Raw genomic sequence first — 19,027 nt, forward strand, 5'->3', positions numbered from 1 at the left:
AGCAGTTGGATGAAGAGAATAATTGGACAGAGTCAGGAGTTGGTGCTTCTTTGGGGGTTTTTTGTTTGTCTGTTTTTTTTGCAGGGTATTTTTGTCTTTTTGTTTGGGTTGATTTGGTTTTTTTTAAAAAAAAGAAAAAAGATAAAAGCTTACCTGAACAACAGCTGGAAAGAACCTGATGAAGCAGCAGCAGGACTGCAGCTCCTTGGTTGCAAATATCAGGCAACAAACCATTTCCAGTTACTGGCTACAGTTATCGCTAATGGTATCAATTAATAAAATAGCTGAGCAAGCAATTGCCATATTAAATCAGATCAAATATCCTTCTCATCTAGTGTCCTGTCATCAGCAGGTTTGTTTTTTTTAAAAAAAATTTTTAAAAGAACAACATCAGAAGAAAATGCAGAACAATCCTGGGTGTACAAGAGATGTGTGACAGATGAGTCTTCTGGTGCGGATTTCACACATGTTCATATGAAGTGTCATCCAGTAAGAATGTGCTGAGAAAGACAGTAGTGCACTGCACTGTATTGGAGTTTCAGTGGTTGCAGTGCAGATATGTGTTGAAACAAAGTGATATGAACCATACTTTGGAACAGGATTTTAGTAGGTCTTTTTCATTCATGCATTATCCTCATGTGGATATTTCTAGCATCTCTCTAGGGCTTTGGAGGGAACTGTGTCAGACTAAACACTTCTTAAACAAAGATTTTGGAAAACTTCCCAGATTGTGTGTTAGGTAAACCCTTCCTCCCACATTTTTGTCTTTGAGGTGAGAAATGTTTCAGTGACTTCTGTGACACTCGTTTTATTTCTACCAGGCAGAGTTGTTGGTTCTCTCAAGGCAACAATATCTTTTTGTGGTGCGTTTGGAGGCAAAACAGTTGTCATACTGAAGCACTGTCATAATCTGAATATTAAGAAATCTTAAACTAGGCTTCAAACACTTGAAATAATGAGATTTAAAGGAGGGAAAAAAGAATTAAAGGGTTATTTGAATTTGTGGCTTTTTTTTTAAACCCAGTAATAGAATTGCCTTGCGTTTTTTGAGACCTATAGATCTGTGTGCGCTGCAGGCTTGCTCCTTTGAGTGAAACTGAAATAGCTATGTAATCCATTGGTAACAGGAGCTGGGAATGTAAACATTGAATGTACTAAAATTCATTTTTCTAATTAGTAACTCTGGGCATTGCAGTATTTTTGCATTCAACTAGAGAATTAGGGATGTAGGAATCAAATTATTTGGAAATTTTAAAAATATTGTTTGATTTGGATGATTTTTTTGCCCATTGTTTATGCTGGTCATTTTGATTCCCGTCCTTTATATCAGCATAGAGAGAACACAGAGTGTGCTTCTCAGTTCTTCTGGTGCGTAGATGGAGTATGAACTGCGACATGGAGTTTGCTGTAGTCTCAGCTTGAGGTGAATGGCAGAAAGACGACCAAGCATTTTTCTTCAGTAAGAGATGACAATATTGAGTTCTTGTGATAATATTCTCTGAGGCGTGTAGCATAATAGTGGCCTTTATTACCAAAAGATAAAGTCAGTTTGGCCAAAGTTAACCAGAGAGTATTACCTTCCTCCAAATTCTCTTGTCCAAAAGGCAACAAAATTTTAATCAGTTATCATAAGCTTATTTCATAAGACAAGCTTTTAATGTCCCCTGTTAGCCCTCCTGGCAGCAGGGGCAATCCAGACCCAGGGTGACAACGTTTTCCTGTCTCTCCAGGAGGCAACCACTCAAACTTTCCTTCTCATCCCATATTATAACAGACATGCTAGGGAAACTGAGCTACTCCCATTTATGTCACTGTAGAACTGATACTTTTTTCAGTTACAAAATCAGATAGCACCACTGTAAAAATGAAATTGTGTCACAGGGTCAGCTGTAGGGTGGTAGGTATGTTGTTCCACAGTTTAGGAGTTTAGACAATTATAAAGGCAATTAGTTCAGGCAGTTGAAGTCTTGCCCCTGGTCCTTTTCGGTGATAAGTAGAGAGGAGAAAATATGGTTCTTCTAGAGAAAAGGAAAAAGGTGGGACTAAGATCTGCTAGATTTTCTGCTTTGGAATAGCGAGGGTAAGAAGGGCAAAGGTGAGACAGGATAGACAGGAATTTTTCTATATGATGCTAATAGGTTAGTCAGACATGCAAAGAAAGGAATCCCTTGGGATTTGGGGATGAAGTATTCCTCCAAAATGTGGCCTTTTTGATAACAGATCTGGAAAAAAATTCTGTTTTTTTTCTTCTGAGTCTGCCTCAACAAAACTCCAGGAAAGATCTTATTTTTTTTCCTCCCGTAGGAAGTCTTCATTCAAAACACTTTACTTACATGTGCCTATGTAGTGGTCTGTATTAATCTGTGAGCTTTCTATGTTGGTCTGTCAAATTTTCATATTAAAAGTAGAAAGTTTCCCAAATTCAAGAGAAACAGAAGAAATGTTATTTTTTCAAAATGGTGTAATAGCTTTGGAATAGAGAACGGAGCTGATTTATGCCAGTGTCATACTTCAGTTCCAGATGAATTAGTATGAGCCATGTCTTCCTTAAGGCAGACAGTTATCTGGTCACTTATATTCTCAGAATACGTGTGCATTGTGTAGCGTTATCAAACGGAATAAAGAGGCTGCGCAGAGAAAGTATTACAAGTTTGGGTCCCATTTTTAACAAAGTAACAGATCAGATATTCATAGCAGCTTCGTCATCAGACTGTCAGAATAACCCAAGAGACAAACCTCAAGTGAAATAATTACTCTGGAGGGGGTAACATATTGGAAGTGGTAAATTGCTTAATTATAGCTTTGGGACTTTCTTAGGCTCCATTCTACATATGTTGCTTGTTTTGTGGGTGGATTATATTGTATCAGTGGTGAATATGCACTCAGTGTGGGTTGTGAATCAGTTTTGGTAGGACATCACTGAAACAGTTCGTGCTGATGCATTTAGCCCCACAACATATATATATATTTTTCTGTGTTTTGAAGACTCCCTGTTGGGAGAACCAGACAGCTGCTTTGTACCTTTCTTTTTCCCTTTTTGGTACTGCAGTTGTGACACACCTTACTTCAATGACTTCTGTGCAGCTTTGGACATACTAATTCTTTCCTCTCTCTTAACAAATGCACTAGCAATAAATAGTTGCATTTTGTGTTGCTGTAACATGACATGTTTGCTAGTCAGTGGATCTCACAGTAAAAAATCATTGTGTACAATGGTGAGATAGCTTTGCAGTTTTGCAGTCAGTAGATTTCATTTTACAAGGAAAAAGTCAAAATGCTGATGAAATAAAATGTTATAGTTTTATATGTTAATAAATTTTAATCTGTTTTCTTCCTGTGGTTATGATCATTGCTCTCTGCCATTTTATATCGGGGCATAAAGCTAGATGAATGTTTTGGACTAAAATGTACAAGCAGTCTAGCTTCTGAGCATCATCTACATCATTAAAAAGAAGGTCAATCCCAATATAATTTTTTGCCATCAAGAGAGAAAGAATAAAAGTTACTTTGAAGCTCAGCTCTGCTGGACATGCTGGCTGTGTTAAAGTTATTAATTTCTTAATGGTTGGGATGCTTTCTTTTGTTTTTGCATTTAAGGTATACTTTAATTTTTTTTATTATCATGACAATTGCATTAGTTAACAAAAAGAAAATAAGAAACAATAAGAAAAATCCTCAAATTTTAAAACATGCTTTGGATACTAATAATTCTTTAGGTTATAAAATCTGGATTAAAAAAAAAACAAACCCTGAAAGTTTTTGTAAATGCAAACGACAGCACAGAAAGATACTACTTAGTTTTTTATTAGTATATGATAAATCTTAAGGTGACTAGAGTCTAACTTATTAAATAAAATTAGCAGTCAAGCACAAGGGCTTTCTTTTAGAAAAATTATGGTTATTTGAAGCATGTTATGTTTTCTTTGTCATATCAAAATTTCAGCCTGTCATGAATGTAGGTTTTCTTATCATGATAATACCTATTTTCCTCAGACAAATCCATCTATGGGTTGCAAGTGAATAAACAGTGTCCTTGAATATTTGTGTCAGGAATGTGTCTGTCAGTAACCCTCTTAGTATCTCTTGTGATATTTACAGTTTGCTAGAGTCTAACCAATCTTTGTTTTTCAGGCTTATAGATTGGTAGTAGCAGATACATTTGTATTCCAGGAAGATGCAAGAAACAATACTTAACGTTGGTCGTATCTTAATGTAAATTCTATTTTATAGATTTCAACTGACTTGGATCTGAAGTTTAAAGAATTACCCTTATGGGAGCTTTTGCGCACTGTCATTTTTAAGACAGTGAGAACTGAACTGTTGGAAATATTTCTACTGAGTCTTAGTGAAGTGATGTAGTTCAGAATGGACATTCACATGGACAGGATTTACAGGATCAGGTGTTCTGCATGACTAGCTACTGAGATCCAGAGTGCCTTGTACAATGCTAAGATTCATTCTATTGCTCACATACATCAATTGTTTGTAAAGGTGTGGACTATTTACAAAGGAGAAAGAGATGATCTGTTAAAAAGAAAAGTAATTTTTTCAAGTAATGATGTTGGTAATATTCTACATAGTGCATGCCTAGAACAATAGGTGAAGATGTTTGATAATTTAAAATATATGTACTGGATTAAATTTCAAAATGTTGTTTTGAGACTTTCCTATTTTATAGAAATTACTTGTTTTGACTAAATTGTTGTATTTCATAAAGCTTTTTTTTTCCCCTGAAAACATTATTTGGTAAGTTTATTGCATTTTTTTTATTTGTTGGGAGTACAGATTCCTAGCATACTGGAGAATTTTTTGATTCACTTTCAGGCAGCTGGTCCCATTGTAATGCTGATCAATGTAATGAAAATTATTACAGAGACATATTCCTTTAGAAAATGTTACAGATTTTGCTCTTGGGAGTATTTTGCAGGTCTGCATTTTTTGGATGCTTTGGGGAAAAAAAAAATCTTTATGAAATAGAGTAAAGGCTATACTAAGCATGTAACACTGATTTTTGGCTGACGTTACCAATTTTTTGGCCAAGGTACCCAGATGGGTAATTAAAGCTGGGAACTTAATGAAATAGTGTGATTTTCTATATCTACCAGAGATGAGGACATTGGAGTTTAGACAACAGTTACACACTACTGTAAAGTGAAATTGGAAAGATACTCACATATATGCAGAAACTAGATGTTAATATTTGTCTTAAAAAGTTGGACTGAAGGAATTAAATGTACTGTAGTTAGAACTATGAGATCATTTTGTATGCTATTCCAGAAGAAGGAAAACCCACAAGCGAATATGGTTAAACGTAGTCATTACAATTAGTGATATTCACACTAACAAGAGCTAAGTGCTGCTACTGTTTTGATATTTGTCTTTCTGCTGATCAAGGGTCTGGGTCTCCATGACACTGATGTTTATTTCTTACAAAGACATTTCAATTAAAAAATTAAGTAGAATGAATGGCTAGTGTAATTGATCTAACGGCATATTGCTGTTTGCACAACAAGATTAAGGAGGTCTAGGTTCTTTGGTCTGGACTTCATAAGGGACAAAGCTGTAGGGCTATATGTATAAGAATTTATTTGTCTTTTCCCTTCACCTGTCTTAGAATCATAGAATGGTTTGGGTTGGAAGGGACCTTAAAGCTCATCTAGTTCCAACCCCCCTGCCATGGGCAGGGACACCTTCCACTAGCCCAGGTTGCCCAAAGCCCCGTCCAACCTGGCCTTGAACCCTTCCAGAGAAGGGGCAGCCACAGTTTCTGTTGGCAACCTGTGCCAGTGTCTCACCACCCTCCCAGTAAAGAATTTTTTCCTTACATCTAATCTAAATCTACCCTCTTTCAGTTTAAAACTGTTACCCCTCATCCTATCCCTATACTCCCTGATAAAGAGTCCCTCCCCACCTTTCCTGTAGCCCCTTTTAGGTACTGAAAGTCCGCTATAAAGTCTCCCTGGAGCCTTCTCTTCTCCAGGTTGAACAACCCCAACTCCCTCAGCCTGTTGTCATAAGGGAGGTGCTCCAGCCCCCTGATTATCTTTGAGGCCCTCCTCTGGACTTGCTCCAACAGGTCCATGTTCTTCTTATACTGGGTGCCCCAGAGCTGCAGAGGGGGTCTCATGAGAGCGGAGTAGAGTGGGAGAATCCCCTCTCTCGACCTGCTGGCCACACTTCTCTTGATGCAGCCCAGGACACGGTTGGCTTTCTGGGCTGCGAGCGCACATTGTTGACTCATAGTCACTTTTCCATCCACTAATATCCCCAAGTCCTTCTCCACAGGGCTGCTTAATCCATTCTCCGTCCAACCTGTATCTGTGCTTGGGATTGCTCTGACCCATGTGCAGGACCTCGCCCTTGGCCTTCATGAGGTTTGCATGGGCCCCCCTCTCCAGCCTGTCCAGATCCCTCTGGATGGCACATCCCTTCCCTCCAGTGCATTGCCCGTACCACACAGCTTGGTGTCATTGTCTTACCTGCTGAGGGTGCACTCAATCCCACTGTCCATGTCCCCAACAAAGATGTTAAACAGCGCTGTTCCCAGTACTGGCCCCTGGGGAACACCACTCATCACTGCTCTCCACTAGGACATTGAGCCATTGACCGCAACTCTTTGAATGCGACCATGCAGCCAGTTCCTTATCTACTGACTAGTCCATCCATCAAATCCATGTCTCTCCAGTTTACAGACAAGGATGTCATGTGGGACAGTGTCAAAAACTTTGTACAAGTCCAGGTAGATGATGTCAGTTGCTCTTTCTTTATCCATGAGCACTGTTGTAGAAGGCCACCAAATTTGTCAGGCATGATTTTCCCTTAGTGAAGCAATGTTGGCTGTCACCAATGACCTCCTTATTTTCCATGTGACCTAGTACATTTTCCAGTAGGATCCACTCCATGATCTCGCCAGCACAGAGGTGAGACTGACTGACCTTTAGTTCCCTAGGTCCTCTTTGTTTCCCTTTTTAAAAATGGGGGTTATGTTTCCCCTTTTCCAGTCAGCTGGAACTTTGCTGGACTGCCACAAATTCTCGAATATCATGGATAGTGGCCAAGCCACTTCATCTGCCAGTTCCCTCAGGACCCCTAGATGCATCTTGTCAGGTCCCATGGACTTGTGCACCTTCAGGTTCCTTGCATGGTCTCGAAGCTGATCTTCTCCTACAGTGGACAGTTCTTCATTCTCTGAGTCCCCACCTTTACCTTCTGCGACTTCAGTGGTGTGGCTGGAGCACTTGCTGGTGAAGACTGAGGCAAAAAAGTCATTCAGTACCTCAGCATTCTTCATGTCCCAGGTAACAAGGTCTCCTGTTTCCTTCCACAGAGGGCCCACATTTTCCCTAGTCTTCCTTTTATCAGTGGCGTACCTACAGAAGCTTTTCTTGTTGCCCTTGACATCCCTGGCTAGATTTAATTCCAGCAGGGCTTTGGCTTTCCTAACCTGATCCCTGACTGCTTAGACAATTTCTTTGTATTCTTCCCAGGCTAGCTATCCTTGCTTCCACCCTCTGTAGGTTTCCTTTTTATGTTTGAGTTTGGCCAGGATCTCCTTGTTCATCCATGCAGGCCTTCTGGTGTTTTTGCCTGACTTCCTCTTTATCGGGATGCATCGCTCCTGAGCGTGGAGGAGATGATCCTTCAATATTAATGAGCTTTCTTGGGCCCCTTTTCCATCTTGCTGGATACTCCTCCTCTATATTAAATGATCAAATGAGTTGGAAGATGCCCATGAAGTCCTTCAGTTTGTAACTATGGAATAGAACAGAACTTGTTTCTTTTCTTTTTTTTTTTTTTTTTTTTTTTTTAAAAAAACAAACTATTCAACAAACTATTCAAGATGTGCTTACATTCTAGCTCCATTTGGAGACAGCTTAGCTTCACTCTGAATTCTACTTTTGTCCATAGATGAAGCTGCTAGATGTTTTATAACAATTGCTGACTGGTTATAACCATAGGAACACAAACAGAAATTTAAATTTGTTATCTGAAAAAGTGTCGTTAATCAGCCATGTTAATGTTTGGCCAAGATTAAGCATCTAAGTAAAGTGTTAGTCATCTGTACTGCTTTTTAGACTGCTTTTTTCCTTCTTAAGTAGTATGAGCTCAGAACATTATTTCTTCAAGCCAAAGGTGATGTTGGCACACTTCAGTGTGCTCTGGGCTTGGGTGCTTTAGAACTAGTTTGAAGACTGGCTTTCCAGTTACGTTAAGTTTGTAAAATTGCTAACACAGCATAGTATTCTAGAATTACCAGTCTGAGATGACTGTAATGCCTAGTTTAGTGGATAAAGATTTTTGCTCATTATAAGATAATAGATACCCAACTTCAAAATGGACTATAACAATATGGAAAATCAGAAAGCTGTGGATTTCATCTTACTGCTTTGGAACAGTTGGACTGTCAAACAAAGAATACTTTTGCATATATTTTAGTACCAGAATATGATTAACGTGTGATGGTAAGATCAGTTCTGCTGCCCAGACCCCTGCAGCATATATTTCAGATTTTGAAGACATATATCTTAAACAGTAATGTTTTATTTATTTTATTCTGTCTAATGAATTTTGTGGTCTTATAGCTTTAAATTGAAACAGTGTAGCAGAACATATGAAACTAATTCCTTATGATAAAGAATAATGTAGATTCAACTATGCATATCAGCATAACTACTAGTAAACTATGTGGACATTTTATATTCTACATGGTAATGGCATATGATATTTTGTGCTGATTGTGTACTGTTCCCAAATATTTTTCTATTTCTTGTGTGTAATTTTCACTTATCCTAATCTTCTGTTTTATTCAAAAACATTTTAGAAACAGAGCCATGTGAAAAAATACCAGAGCAAGCATACTCAAAAAATATACTAGATCAAGGATTATATTTGATGTATTTGTTGTTAAAAAAAAAAATTAAAATTGGTGGGGAATGTGGTCTTGTATTTCTTTCTTCTATTGAACTCCTACTGTACCTTTAATGCAAGGCTAAAAGAAAACTACTAGCTAGGCTTTTTAACTGTAGCATTTTCTTTTCATTTTCATAGGCATGTAGTCAGTTGTGGAAGAAAGCGAGGCTGCGACACAGCTTTCTTTTATTTCCTTCTCTTCAAGATTTTGCATATCACAGGCACCAGATGTTTTCCTTTGGAGCTTTACCATATTCTACTTTTCAGTGTGGCATTAGACAAACTGAAATGGGAAGTTGTGCAGGGGAAGGATGATGAAAGAAGCAGTTAGCATTGGCATAAAATTGAACTTTTTACAGAGATTAAATAAATGAATTTATCATTTACTCAGCATTAGAATTAAAAAGCATTTTATATTTTAACAGCACAAAGTCATATTATACCACCAAAATTTCTGTCAAATACCACATTTCAATGTGAAGTTGTGAAAGTAATTTTTTTCTAATATTCATTTTGTTTTTATGGTGTTTGGGTCTATGCTTACAATTATGCGACATGGACCCGTGAAAGAGAACTCATTTTATTTAGAGTTGCACCGAGCATCTAACATATATTTGAATACTTGATTTAGAAAGACAAAGGGCATCACTCTAAAATTCTTGTGGAAATTTAGTAAAATAGACAACTCAATAGCTAAACCCATTATCTTTTTTAAGCCCTAGAAACAACTTTAAACTGGGACATGCAATTTCTGGTTGTTTATTTATTAATGTGTCAGTGTAACTTTGACAGAAATATCCCTGCTATTTTTAGCACTGTCATGTTGCTTGCTTATTATTGGTCAGCCATGGCAGAGTGTTATGTTTTTCAGAAAATTAAGCTTTCTTAAAAGGCAGGTGATTTATGCTGTAGTCCCAGGCCTATTGTGGTAGGTCCATGTAGGCAGTTTTTTTCTGATCATCATGTAGTGTATTTTTTGTTCTCAAGTCAACTTAATTTGGGGATTTAAATGTGATGTCAGGAGACGGCTATAGGGCTGTACTGATAGTCTCTCTGAGCTGGGAGAAAGGTGTTGTTTCTTAGGAGTCTTGTCATTTTGTTAAAGGTATGTCTAAAGGGGAGAGAACTTTAGGTGTATAGTTTATTAGAATTATATCTTGGTATCATAAAAAATATTTGAGAATATTTGAGGAAGATACAGACTAAGGTCTCAAAGTCTCTAGCATTGCAAAATGCTAACTCCTGACTGGAGCTGGTTCAACCTGGAGAAGCTCAGCTGTTCGTCTTCCAGTCATTGTTTTGTGTAATATAGAAATGATTATACTAAAAATAAATAAATTTAAAAAGGATTGTTTTAGTTTTTTTTCTGAAACTGGTCTATTTTCTGGTATCAATGTCTTGTCGAGGATTCTTTTAGCTTTACTGTACGTACAGTCCTCACAAATTTGATTTCTAACATTAAAAAATGAGTACAAAAGACAAATGCTATAAACAGATGATCAGTTAGGCTAATCTGTTTTTTTGTGCATTAATGGGCTGATGCAAACTCGAACAGAACTGTAGGGTAAATCTGTTTTTCAAATAGAGGAATTCATACTTGTCTTTTTAAAAAAAATATCTGTGGGCTTTAAAAAGCAAAGATTTTTATTTGTATTAGTTGTGACCACTTTTATTTTTCTAGACAAGTCGAAGATACTTTTTTCAGTAATAACATTAGCTTTTCTGTTATGTACTGTACCTACAAACTTGTATATGAAGTGTCTTCCTAAGAATTTTTAATACCATGGCAACATTTATTGAGTAGAGTTTTATTGTTAATTTTTTAGTATAAATAGCAGTGAAAAAAAACCCAATGGTAGGACAGAGAAACCAGTCATAGAAGTAAATAGAAAATGACCCAGTTTCTTTAGCATAATAAAACCAGTGCAAGAAATGTATGCTGTAACTTCTCACTGAAAGTTCTAATGGTGAAGCGACAGAGACATTTTCAGTGATCCTTTGGGCATTGAATAATATTCTCTTCATTTGCCATAGTAGGATTAGTGAGTAGATCTCATTAGGAATTTGCACATGACTTTATTTTTATATAGATAAAAGGGAGTGAATTCCTCAAAGTCAGAGAAAGTCGGGAAAATAATATCTAAGAATCCAAGCAGGTAGAAACCATTACTGCAAGGATATTTTTTCAGTGCCTGCCAGGCAAAATTAGCTTGTTTCTTTCTTAAAAGGATGTATGCTAAGCATCAGAATCGGGACAGCTTCTGGTAACGTCATGAATAAGATCCACAGCAAAAGATAATTAAACACTGAAACAATTAATTTTTTTTTTTTTACTTGAGTACAGTCTTAACAGAAGAAAATATATAACGATGGTAAAGGTTGTCTAATTTTCATTAGAAGTTACTCATAAATCTATTTGTTGATAATCTTTTGAAGAAAGAAGTCTCATTATTAAAAAAGATAGAAATGTAATGTTTGTGTTATGTACAAAGCTATCCTTTATTCTTCATGGCATATTTATGGCCTGACCTTCTACCCCATCACACTTTAATTCCTAGAAACATTGTATTTATACTCCAGGTTTTCAAAAATAGAATTTCACAGCATACATTAGTCATCACCTTCACCTTTGGCTTCCTTTTAAATTAATGCTACTTAAGGCACCTATTAGAATTGTTCTTGAACTCAGTGAGTGTGTAAAGATTGTTGGATAATCTCCCTCTGTTACAACAACAATTTTTCTGCATAGTGCTTAGAACATGTATGAGTATTTGTGAGCAAATGATAAAAAAGAAAAAATGTTGTAGGCCCAATTTCTTTAATGTTGTATAATCTGATGGTATTAAAGCTGTTTTGATATGCCATCTTGAAAACAAGATGAAGTTTTATTGTTTACATCTGGTACTTGGAATACTTGTATCTGTTGGAGAATCAATGTCCTGTGTCATAGTCACAAGTTAATTTATAGAGAAAAAGAAGTGATTGTAGTCATTAACACTAATGCATATGTGTGTACAATTCTTAGACATATGAAGGACCAAAACAAGAAGGTTGCTAATCTGAAGCACAATCAGCAAATGGAGAAAAAGAAGAATGCACAGTTGTTGGAAGAAGTTCGTAGGCGAGAGGACAATATGACTGACAACTCTCAACATTTACAAGTGAGTTTATTTTTCAATTGTGTTTTAAAAACCATCAAAGAAAGGACACTTTTATTTCACTGTGTGTCTTCCAGGATGTAAAATGAATCTCTTCCCAGAAAGGGCTGATGGCTCTCTCCTTTCCTGCCAGAGGCCACTACTGACTTCAGTTGCATCCATGAAATATTTACTATTTAGGGTGAGGAAAAAGCAATAGAATTTGAAGCCCTCTCCTCACAAGGACTGTATTTTACTTATTTAAAAGCAAGTAAGTCATTATAGCTTGTTTTGAGGAGAGTCAGAAAATAGAAGGATAATTATCCTCTCTGGATTCTATTTCTGTGCTATTCACAGCATTATATCCACAAGCCATAGTGAGGTTATATAGTGTGGTTATGAATGTTCAGCATGTTTGAATATCAAATAGTAGCGTGCTGTGATTTTTTTTTTAATTTTTTTTTTTTTTTACTGGCGCATTTACATAATGGTGTCATTAGCTCTGTAAAATACAATTTAGTTTTTTAAGAGCATTCAATTGTATAACAGACATTCTGCCATATTTTCCAGCGTGGAGATTGAATGCAACAACATTTGAGACCCACGAACCCCTTCCTGTTCTATGTTTTTAGATGTAGCTCTTCACATTAAAATCCACTGTCTGGGAGTGAAATTCTGTATCATCATCTGGTTGCATACTCAGATCATTGAGTGTGATTTGATCTTATTATCTCTCTGTACATGCATATGTAGTGGCTTAAAAGGGTAAGGATAGATTATCTAACAGGGTAATGATGAATTTAGAATCTTCACCAAAGATCATTTTATCTTATATACTTAGATGTAGCATAGAGAAGTACTGGAGACAGCTATAGCTGTCTCATTTGAGAGATCTCTTATAAACATTACTGTACAGTTACTACACCAGAAACGTTTTTCTTACCGTTGGAAAGAAAAGGTTCTCCTATATTTCTTTTTTATTTGAGATAGACTTTGAACCCTATTCTAGGAGAGTTTCTACAGTTTGTAAGTTATTGAGTTTGGGCATTGAGATTTGAATGATAACTAGCTGATCTGGTGTAAATGATACATTATATACTAGGGAATTTGTATTAAAGGCCACAAAGCAAGTCTGATGTTTGACTTAAAAATTATTCTGAGATCTGACCATGAAAAACTGTGAAGTACTGATTTCTGTCACAACATCAATGTCTCCATACCCGGTGTTTATAGGCAAGTCTAATTTACAGTGCAAAATACGAATTTTGCTTTGCTCTGGCTAATATAGTGGGTTTCTGGAAAATTTCCAGTAGGTGGAATTTGACCCTCACATGCTTCAGATGGTACTGTATTTCTCATGTGTTTCTGTATGCAAAATGGAGAAATTAACACCACACCTCTCTTCAGGCTTGTGTTGGTGAAACTATATCAGAATCGAGTTCAGGAACAGGATACATTATTTATGCATCTGTGTAGTGTTATGTCTACTTTAAAACCTTGGTCACTACACACTGATTGCATCACCATGCATTCTACTGTACAGATATAGTAATAAAACCTTGTGAAATATTTGGTCAAATATTTTAAATACTTGGTATAAATTTCAGTGTTGAGCAGCTTGTAATTAATGTGGTTCAGTAAAAAGAATATATTAGAGCTTTATTTTTTCAGTATTATCTTGGAAATCTTTCAGAGTGATGTGATCACTAGAGAATAGAAGTCATTCCTATGGTCTTTGATGTGACTGCTATGCTTGGAGCTTTCAAGTCATGTGATGAGAATGGGTCTATCAAATGGAAGCAGCATGGCTGAATAGCCTGAATTTAGAAAGGAAAAACCTTGTCTGGTGTATAGCTCTTCTGTGCCATTCACTTGCTATAAAGCATTTACACACTAAGAACAGTTTATGAAAACCAGTTGACTAAGAACTGTTATTTCTCTGTTACTATGCCTTAAAATGTTGATATTGTGTACTTCAATATAATACTTTCAGTAATGTATGCGTGTATGTGTTGTGGCCCATCCTACACTTGCTGAGCTTCTGGGAAAGTGAAAAAGAGGGGATCCCAACTGCTTCTGCCTGTCAGTAGGTGCTTTGCATTCCCCAATTCTTCCTTCAGTAGCTGCAAGAACAGGAGTAAGTGAGTATTGGTTGTCAGTGCTGCTGGCATGCTGGTACAGCTAATCCTGCCTTCTCTGGCAGAAGCAAAACAGGCAATCTTCTCCTCTCATCAGTTTGCTGCCATATGAGTTGTTAAATTTCCTGTGTCTAAAATGTTTCCTCATTTCCTTGGCCTGTGTCTTCCAATGCTTTTCTTAATGTTGACCGTTGTGTTCACGCAGGGCTGGATGTGTTCTTTCATTGCAGTTTGCTTCTTTAGTGAATTAGAGTGGCTGTCACTGCATGGATCACAGAGGCAAATCCACCTGAAGGCAAATGGCTTGTTTGACTTTACAGATTGAGCCTTAAAATACCTGGAGATGTGCAGTTGTAAATAGAAGTTTGACTCTACAGCACTCTGATGTGTTCAAGTAAATCCCTAAGGAAACAAAGTGAATGGTGAGGGATGCACAAAAGCAGTCAAACTTGATGAACGTCTGGCAGCTTTTTCCTTCCCCGGCAAATTAAGATACAGAGTTGCTCTGGTCTGGCAGGTACAGGAGACAGATACCATTTCACTGCTTCAAGTGACCCTTCCCAAAATGGGCTTGATAACGTGTCCTTGTATGATTGCTTCTTTCATAAGATTAAGGAAGATGAGGTAGTGGTAGTATCTGGGGCTTTTTTTTTTTTCTTGTTCTTGTGAGGTAAAGGAATTCTTACTCTGTGGAAGTTCCTTAGGGTTTGCCTTCAAAAATGAATCACAAAATTCATTGTTCCAGTAAAGCTTCTGATATACTTCTGCATCTAAAGGAAACATGTTCCTGCCTCACACATGGGGAATTTGAGGTTTCCCTATCATCACAAGATTTGGAGAGGTTTTAGTTGTTGTACGTAAATGCCACAGTGATTCTTACAACTAAAGCAAATAGTTTGACATTAAGTAGTGGAGGTAACATGACTCTGATGTGCATTTATTCTGCTGAGAGGAGAGTATTTTGATTTAAAGTTTTTCACTGATATGGTTTATTTGGTTTATATGTGTAAGGTAGTTACAACATTAGGTGAGAGCATCAAGTCTTGTTCTTATACGAAATCTAATGAGAATGTTTTTGACTGGTTAAAAAACTAAACGAACACTAAAGCTATAGTCACTTAGCCTTGGTAGACAAAGGAAATTTTTGTCATAAGTTTTTTTTTTTAAAAAACCCTCCTCCTCCACAGAGTGGTTTAAAGAGCAAATATTCCTTAAAATGCAAGTTTTTCCTTTTAAAAAATTTGATCAAGTTATGGTGGATGCAGTTATGATGTTGATTGGTGTGTATGGCTTCTTATTTCAGAATGATTTTGATTTGACACTTTTGTACCTGGTCACATAAAACTATTTCATGTATTTGGCACAAAATACATGTTTACTTTTGTAATATTTAGCCACAAATGCCTGGGTGCAGGGATGGAACACACCAGCTTTCTGCAGGTCTGACTATGCAGCTACATTTGTGAGTGTTTTAGATCTGAACTTATTTAGGCATGTGTTCAAAAGGATACATGTAATGCAGTATGTAATAGCTAAATTTATTTTATTTCCTACCAACCCAAGGGTACAATACTTTCACCAGGAAGCAAAATATAAACTGAAGTTCTTCTAGTGATGTGAACATATACAGAATTCAAATTGGGATATTAGAGTTGACTAAATAAATAATCTGACAGAGTAGAATACTTGATCATTCTTGATATTAAATTTTGGTTTATAAATAATATATAGAGTTAATAAAATGTAACAGAAGTGATCTAAGGATTTAAGTGAGGCAGGATTTGTAGGGAGACACATGATGTGAGATATATGATATGGTTTGAAAAACAAGTTTCTGGGAGTACTGTGCATCTGCTAATTAAAAATAACATTAATTGGTATTTCAATAAATACTGAATCCTAGTAAACCATAGGGATCTGACCACCTTTTCTTGTTACTGTTTATAATATCTTCTATTATGTTTAATAGAAACACATTCTGTTTATAGGCATTTATAACACATAGTGCTTGTGTCTATTGTGTACTTGTTATATTTGTGAATGATGTATGGAGCTGTTAGGGTAATGTATATCCTAAACTTCTCTGGCCAGATGTTATGATTGTATTTTTTGGCTAGCTGTGATAAGCTGGCTGTTGGCTAGCTGTGATAAGCTCAGCTGAGAACTGAAGAGCAATTAGACTAGTCAAATTACATTTACTCCAGCCAAGTCTCAATCCCTTTTGCAGAAGTACTGGAAAAGATGTAATAAGCAAGCTAGTATAATTGTCCACAGACCTTTCAGGGAGTCATTCAGGGCAAACTGAAGCAATCTGTTGAAGAGCCATCCATTTTGTGCAGCTCAAGTAGGGGCTGAAGCTCTATCCATTCAGCTGTCCACTTGCTTTCTGATAGGTTTGAAGTAGTTCAGGAGTCTGTAGTTTCTTTGAAGCTTCAGTAGTGTGTAATAGTTTCTGAGGCTTGTAGCATCATGTATATTAGTGAGACTTTTCACTATCTTTTCAGATAAAAGCCTGGTTCATATCCTAGCATCAGTGCTTGCAGGTCAAGTTTGAGTCTCTGATGGCCCCATCTCACAGCACTCCAGGGCCAGTGCTGTGATGGAGGGTGCCCTGGGATGCCTGAGGAGGGAATTCACTTTGGTCTCCCTCAGCTATCAGCTATAATTGTGAGTGATGCTTCAGGTGTGGTTTTGGGGGGTTATTTGGATCACTGTAAAATTGGAAACATCAGGGAGCCAGACTTCAGATTAATTCTTGGGAATGAGGAATAGTTGTGAGGTTTTCTCCTTTTTCCTTTCACAAATCAAGGGCAGACCTGTGCAAATCTTGCCAGACACGATGGTCATATATTACATAAAGCATCACAGCAGGAGAGCTGGCCCTTGAACACTTTATCATGGAATTTTTTGAGAATGGTGTATCTAACATGCCTTCATTTTTCTCTCTTTTTTTGGTCTGTCTTAAAAAGATCGCCTTTTTGAGAAATGCTAAGCTAAGAAATATACAGGTATCATGTCATAAAGTTCATGTCATAAAGTCTCTTTGAAGGATCTTGCAATGTTATAGATGCGAGATGTTTATTTCCTGAGATGTGTTTTTCTGGATTCTTGTATGGAACGTGTTTGTTCCAGTAACACTGTTACCTCAGTAGAATTGGGAAAGAAAGCATTTGCATAACATTGAGAATTTGAGTGGGTGTGGTTTTGATTCTGATTTTCAAACCTGCTGTAATAACAACAACAACAAAGTCCTTTCTCTAAAGTAAACAGTAAGAATGTGCACATAATCATATTCCCATATGTCTCATTATATAGCCTCAAAAGAAACTAAATGTACACTTTTTTTCTGATCATACTTTTCATAAATGTGAAGTATCTATTTAGTAAGTGAATCGAATCTTATGGAATCATATCTGTACTAAGTCCAGAAACACTCCTCCATGGAAAAGACCAGGGAGAGCCTCCATCCCCTGCTAGACGCAGGAGGAAGCATGGTTACAAGTGATGAGGAAAAGGCTGAGGTGCTTAATGTCTTCTTTGCCTCAGTCTTTAATAACAAGACTAGTTGTACTGAGGGAATCCAGCCTCCTCAGCCAGAAGACAGACACTGGGAGAACGACCCCCCTGCAATCCAGGAGACAGTCAGTGACCTGCTGCATCACACAGACACACACAAGTCTATGGGACCGGATGGGATACACCCGAGGGTGCTGAAGGAGCTGGCTGGGGTGCTCGCCAAGCGGCTTTCCATCATTTACCAGCAGTCCTGGCTATCCGGGGAGATTGGAAATCAGCCAATGTGACGCCCATATATAAGAAGGGTTGGAAGGATGATCTGGGAAATTACAGGCCTGTCTGCTTAATGTCGGTGCCTGGGAAGCTGATGGAGCAGCTCATGCTGAGTACCATCACACAACACATGCAGGACAACCAGATGATCAGGCCCAGTCAGCATGGGTTTATGAAAGGCAGCTCCTGCTTGACAAACCTGATCTCCTTCTACGACAGGGTGACCTGCTTATTGGATGAGGGAAAGGCTGTGGATGTTGTTTACCTTGACTTTAGTAAGGCCTCCCACAGCATTCTCCTGGTGAAACTGACTGCTCGTGGCTTGGATAGGCATACGCTTTGTTGGGTAAAATACTGGCTGGATGGCTGGGCCCAAAGATTTGGGGTGAATGGAGTTAAATCCAGTTGGCGGCCAGTCACGAGTGGTGTCCCCCAGGGCTCGGTTTTGGGGCCACTCCTGTTTAACATCTTTATTGATGATCTAGATGAGGGGATCGAGTGCACCCTCAGTAAGTTTGCAGATGACACCAAGTTGGGTGGGAGTGTTGATCTGCTCGAGGGTAGGGAGGCTCTGCAGAAAGACCTGGACAGGCTGGAGCGATGGGCTAAGGCCAACTGTAGGAGTTTCAACAAGGCCAAATGCCGGGTGCTGCACTTTGGCCACAACAACCCCCAGCAGCACTACAGGCTTGGGGAGGAGTGGCTGGAGAGCTGCCAGTCAGAGAGGGACCTGGGGGTGTTGATTGACAGCCAGCTGAACATGAGCCAGCAGTGTGCCCAGGTGGCCAAGAAGGCCAATGACATCCTAGCTTGTATCAGAAATAGCGTGGCCAGCAGGGACAGGGAAGGGATCTTACCCCTGTACTCGGCACTGGTGAGGCTGCACCTCGATTCCTGTGTTCAGTTTCGGGCCCCTCACTACAAAAAGGACATTGAATGACTTGAGCATGTCCAAAGAAGGGCAACGAAGCTGGTGAAGGGTCTGGAGCACATGTCGTACAAGGAGCAGCTGAGGGAACTGGGGTTGTTTAGTCTGGAGAAGAGGAGGCTGAG

General features: G+C 38.0%; 1 protein-coding gene across 7 annotated transcripts in view; it reads left to right on the forward strand.

Moving 5' to 3' along the window:
- ERC2 (ELKS/RAB6-interacting/CAST family member 2) overlaps positions 1 to 19,027 on the forward strand; it is a 529,850-nt gene that overhangs the window by 245,488 nt on the left and 265,335 nt on the right. For all 7 annotated transcript variants that reach the window (XM_074879349.1, XM_074879348.1, XM_074879351.1 and 4 more), the window contains one exon: positions 11,936 to 12,071. In XM_074879349.1, the coding sequence (XP_074735450.1) occupies positions 11,936 to 12,071 (136 nt within the window). The remainder of the gene's footprint in view (positions 1 to 11,935; positions 12,072 to 19,027) is intronic.

The sequence above is a fragment of the Strix uralensis genome, chromosome 10 (genome assembly GCF_047716275.1).
Source record: "Strix uralensis isolate ZFMK-TIS-50842 chromosome 10, bStrUra1, whole genome shotgun sequence".
Lineage (NCBI taxonomy): Eukaryota > Metazoa > Chordata > Aves > Strigiformes > Strigidae > Strix > Strix uralensis.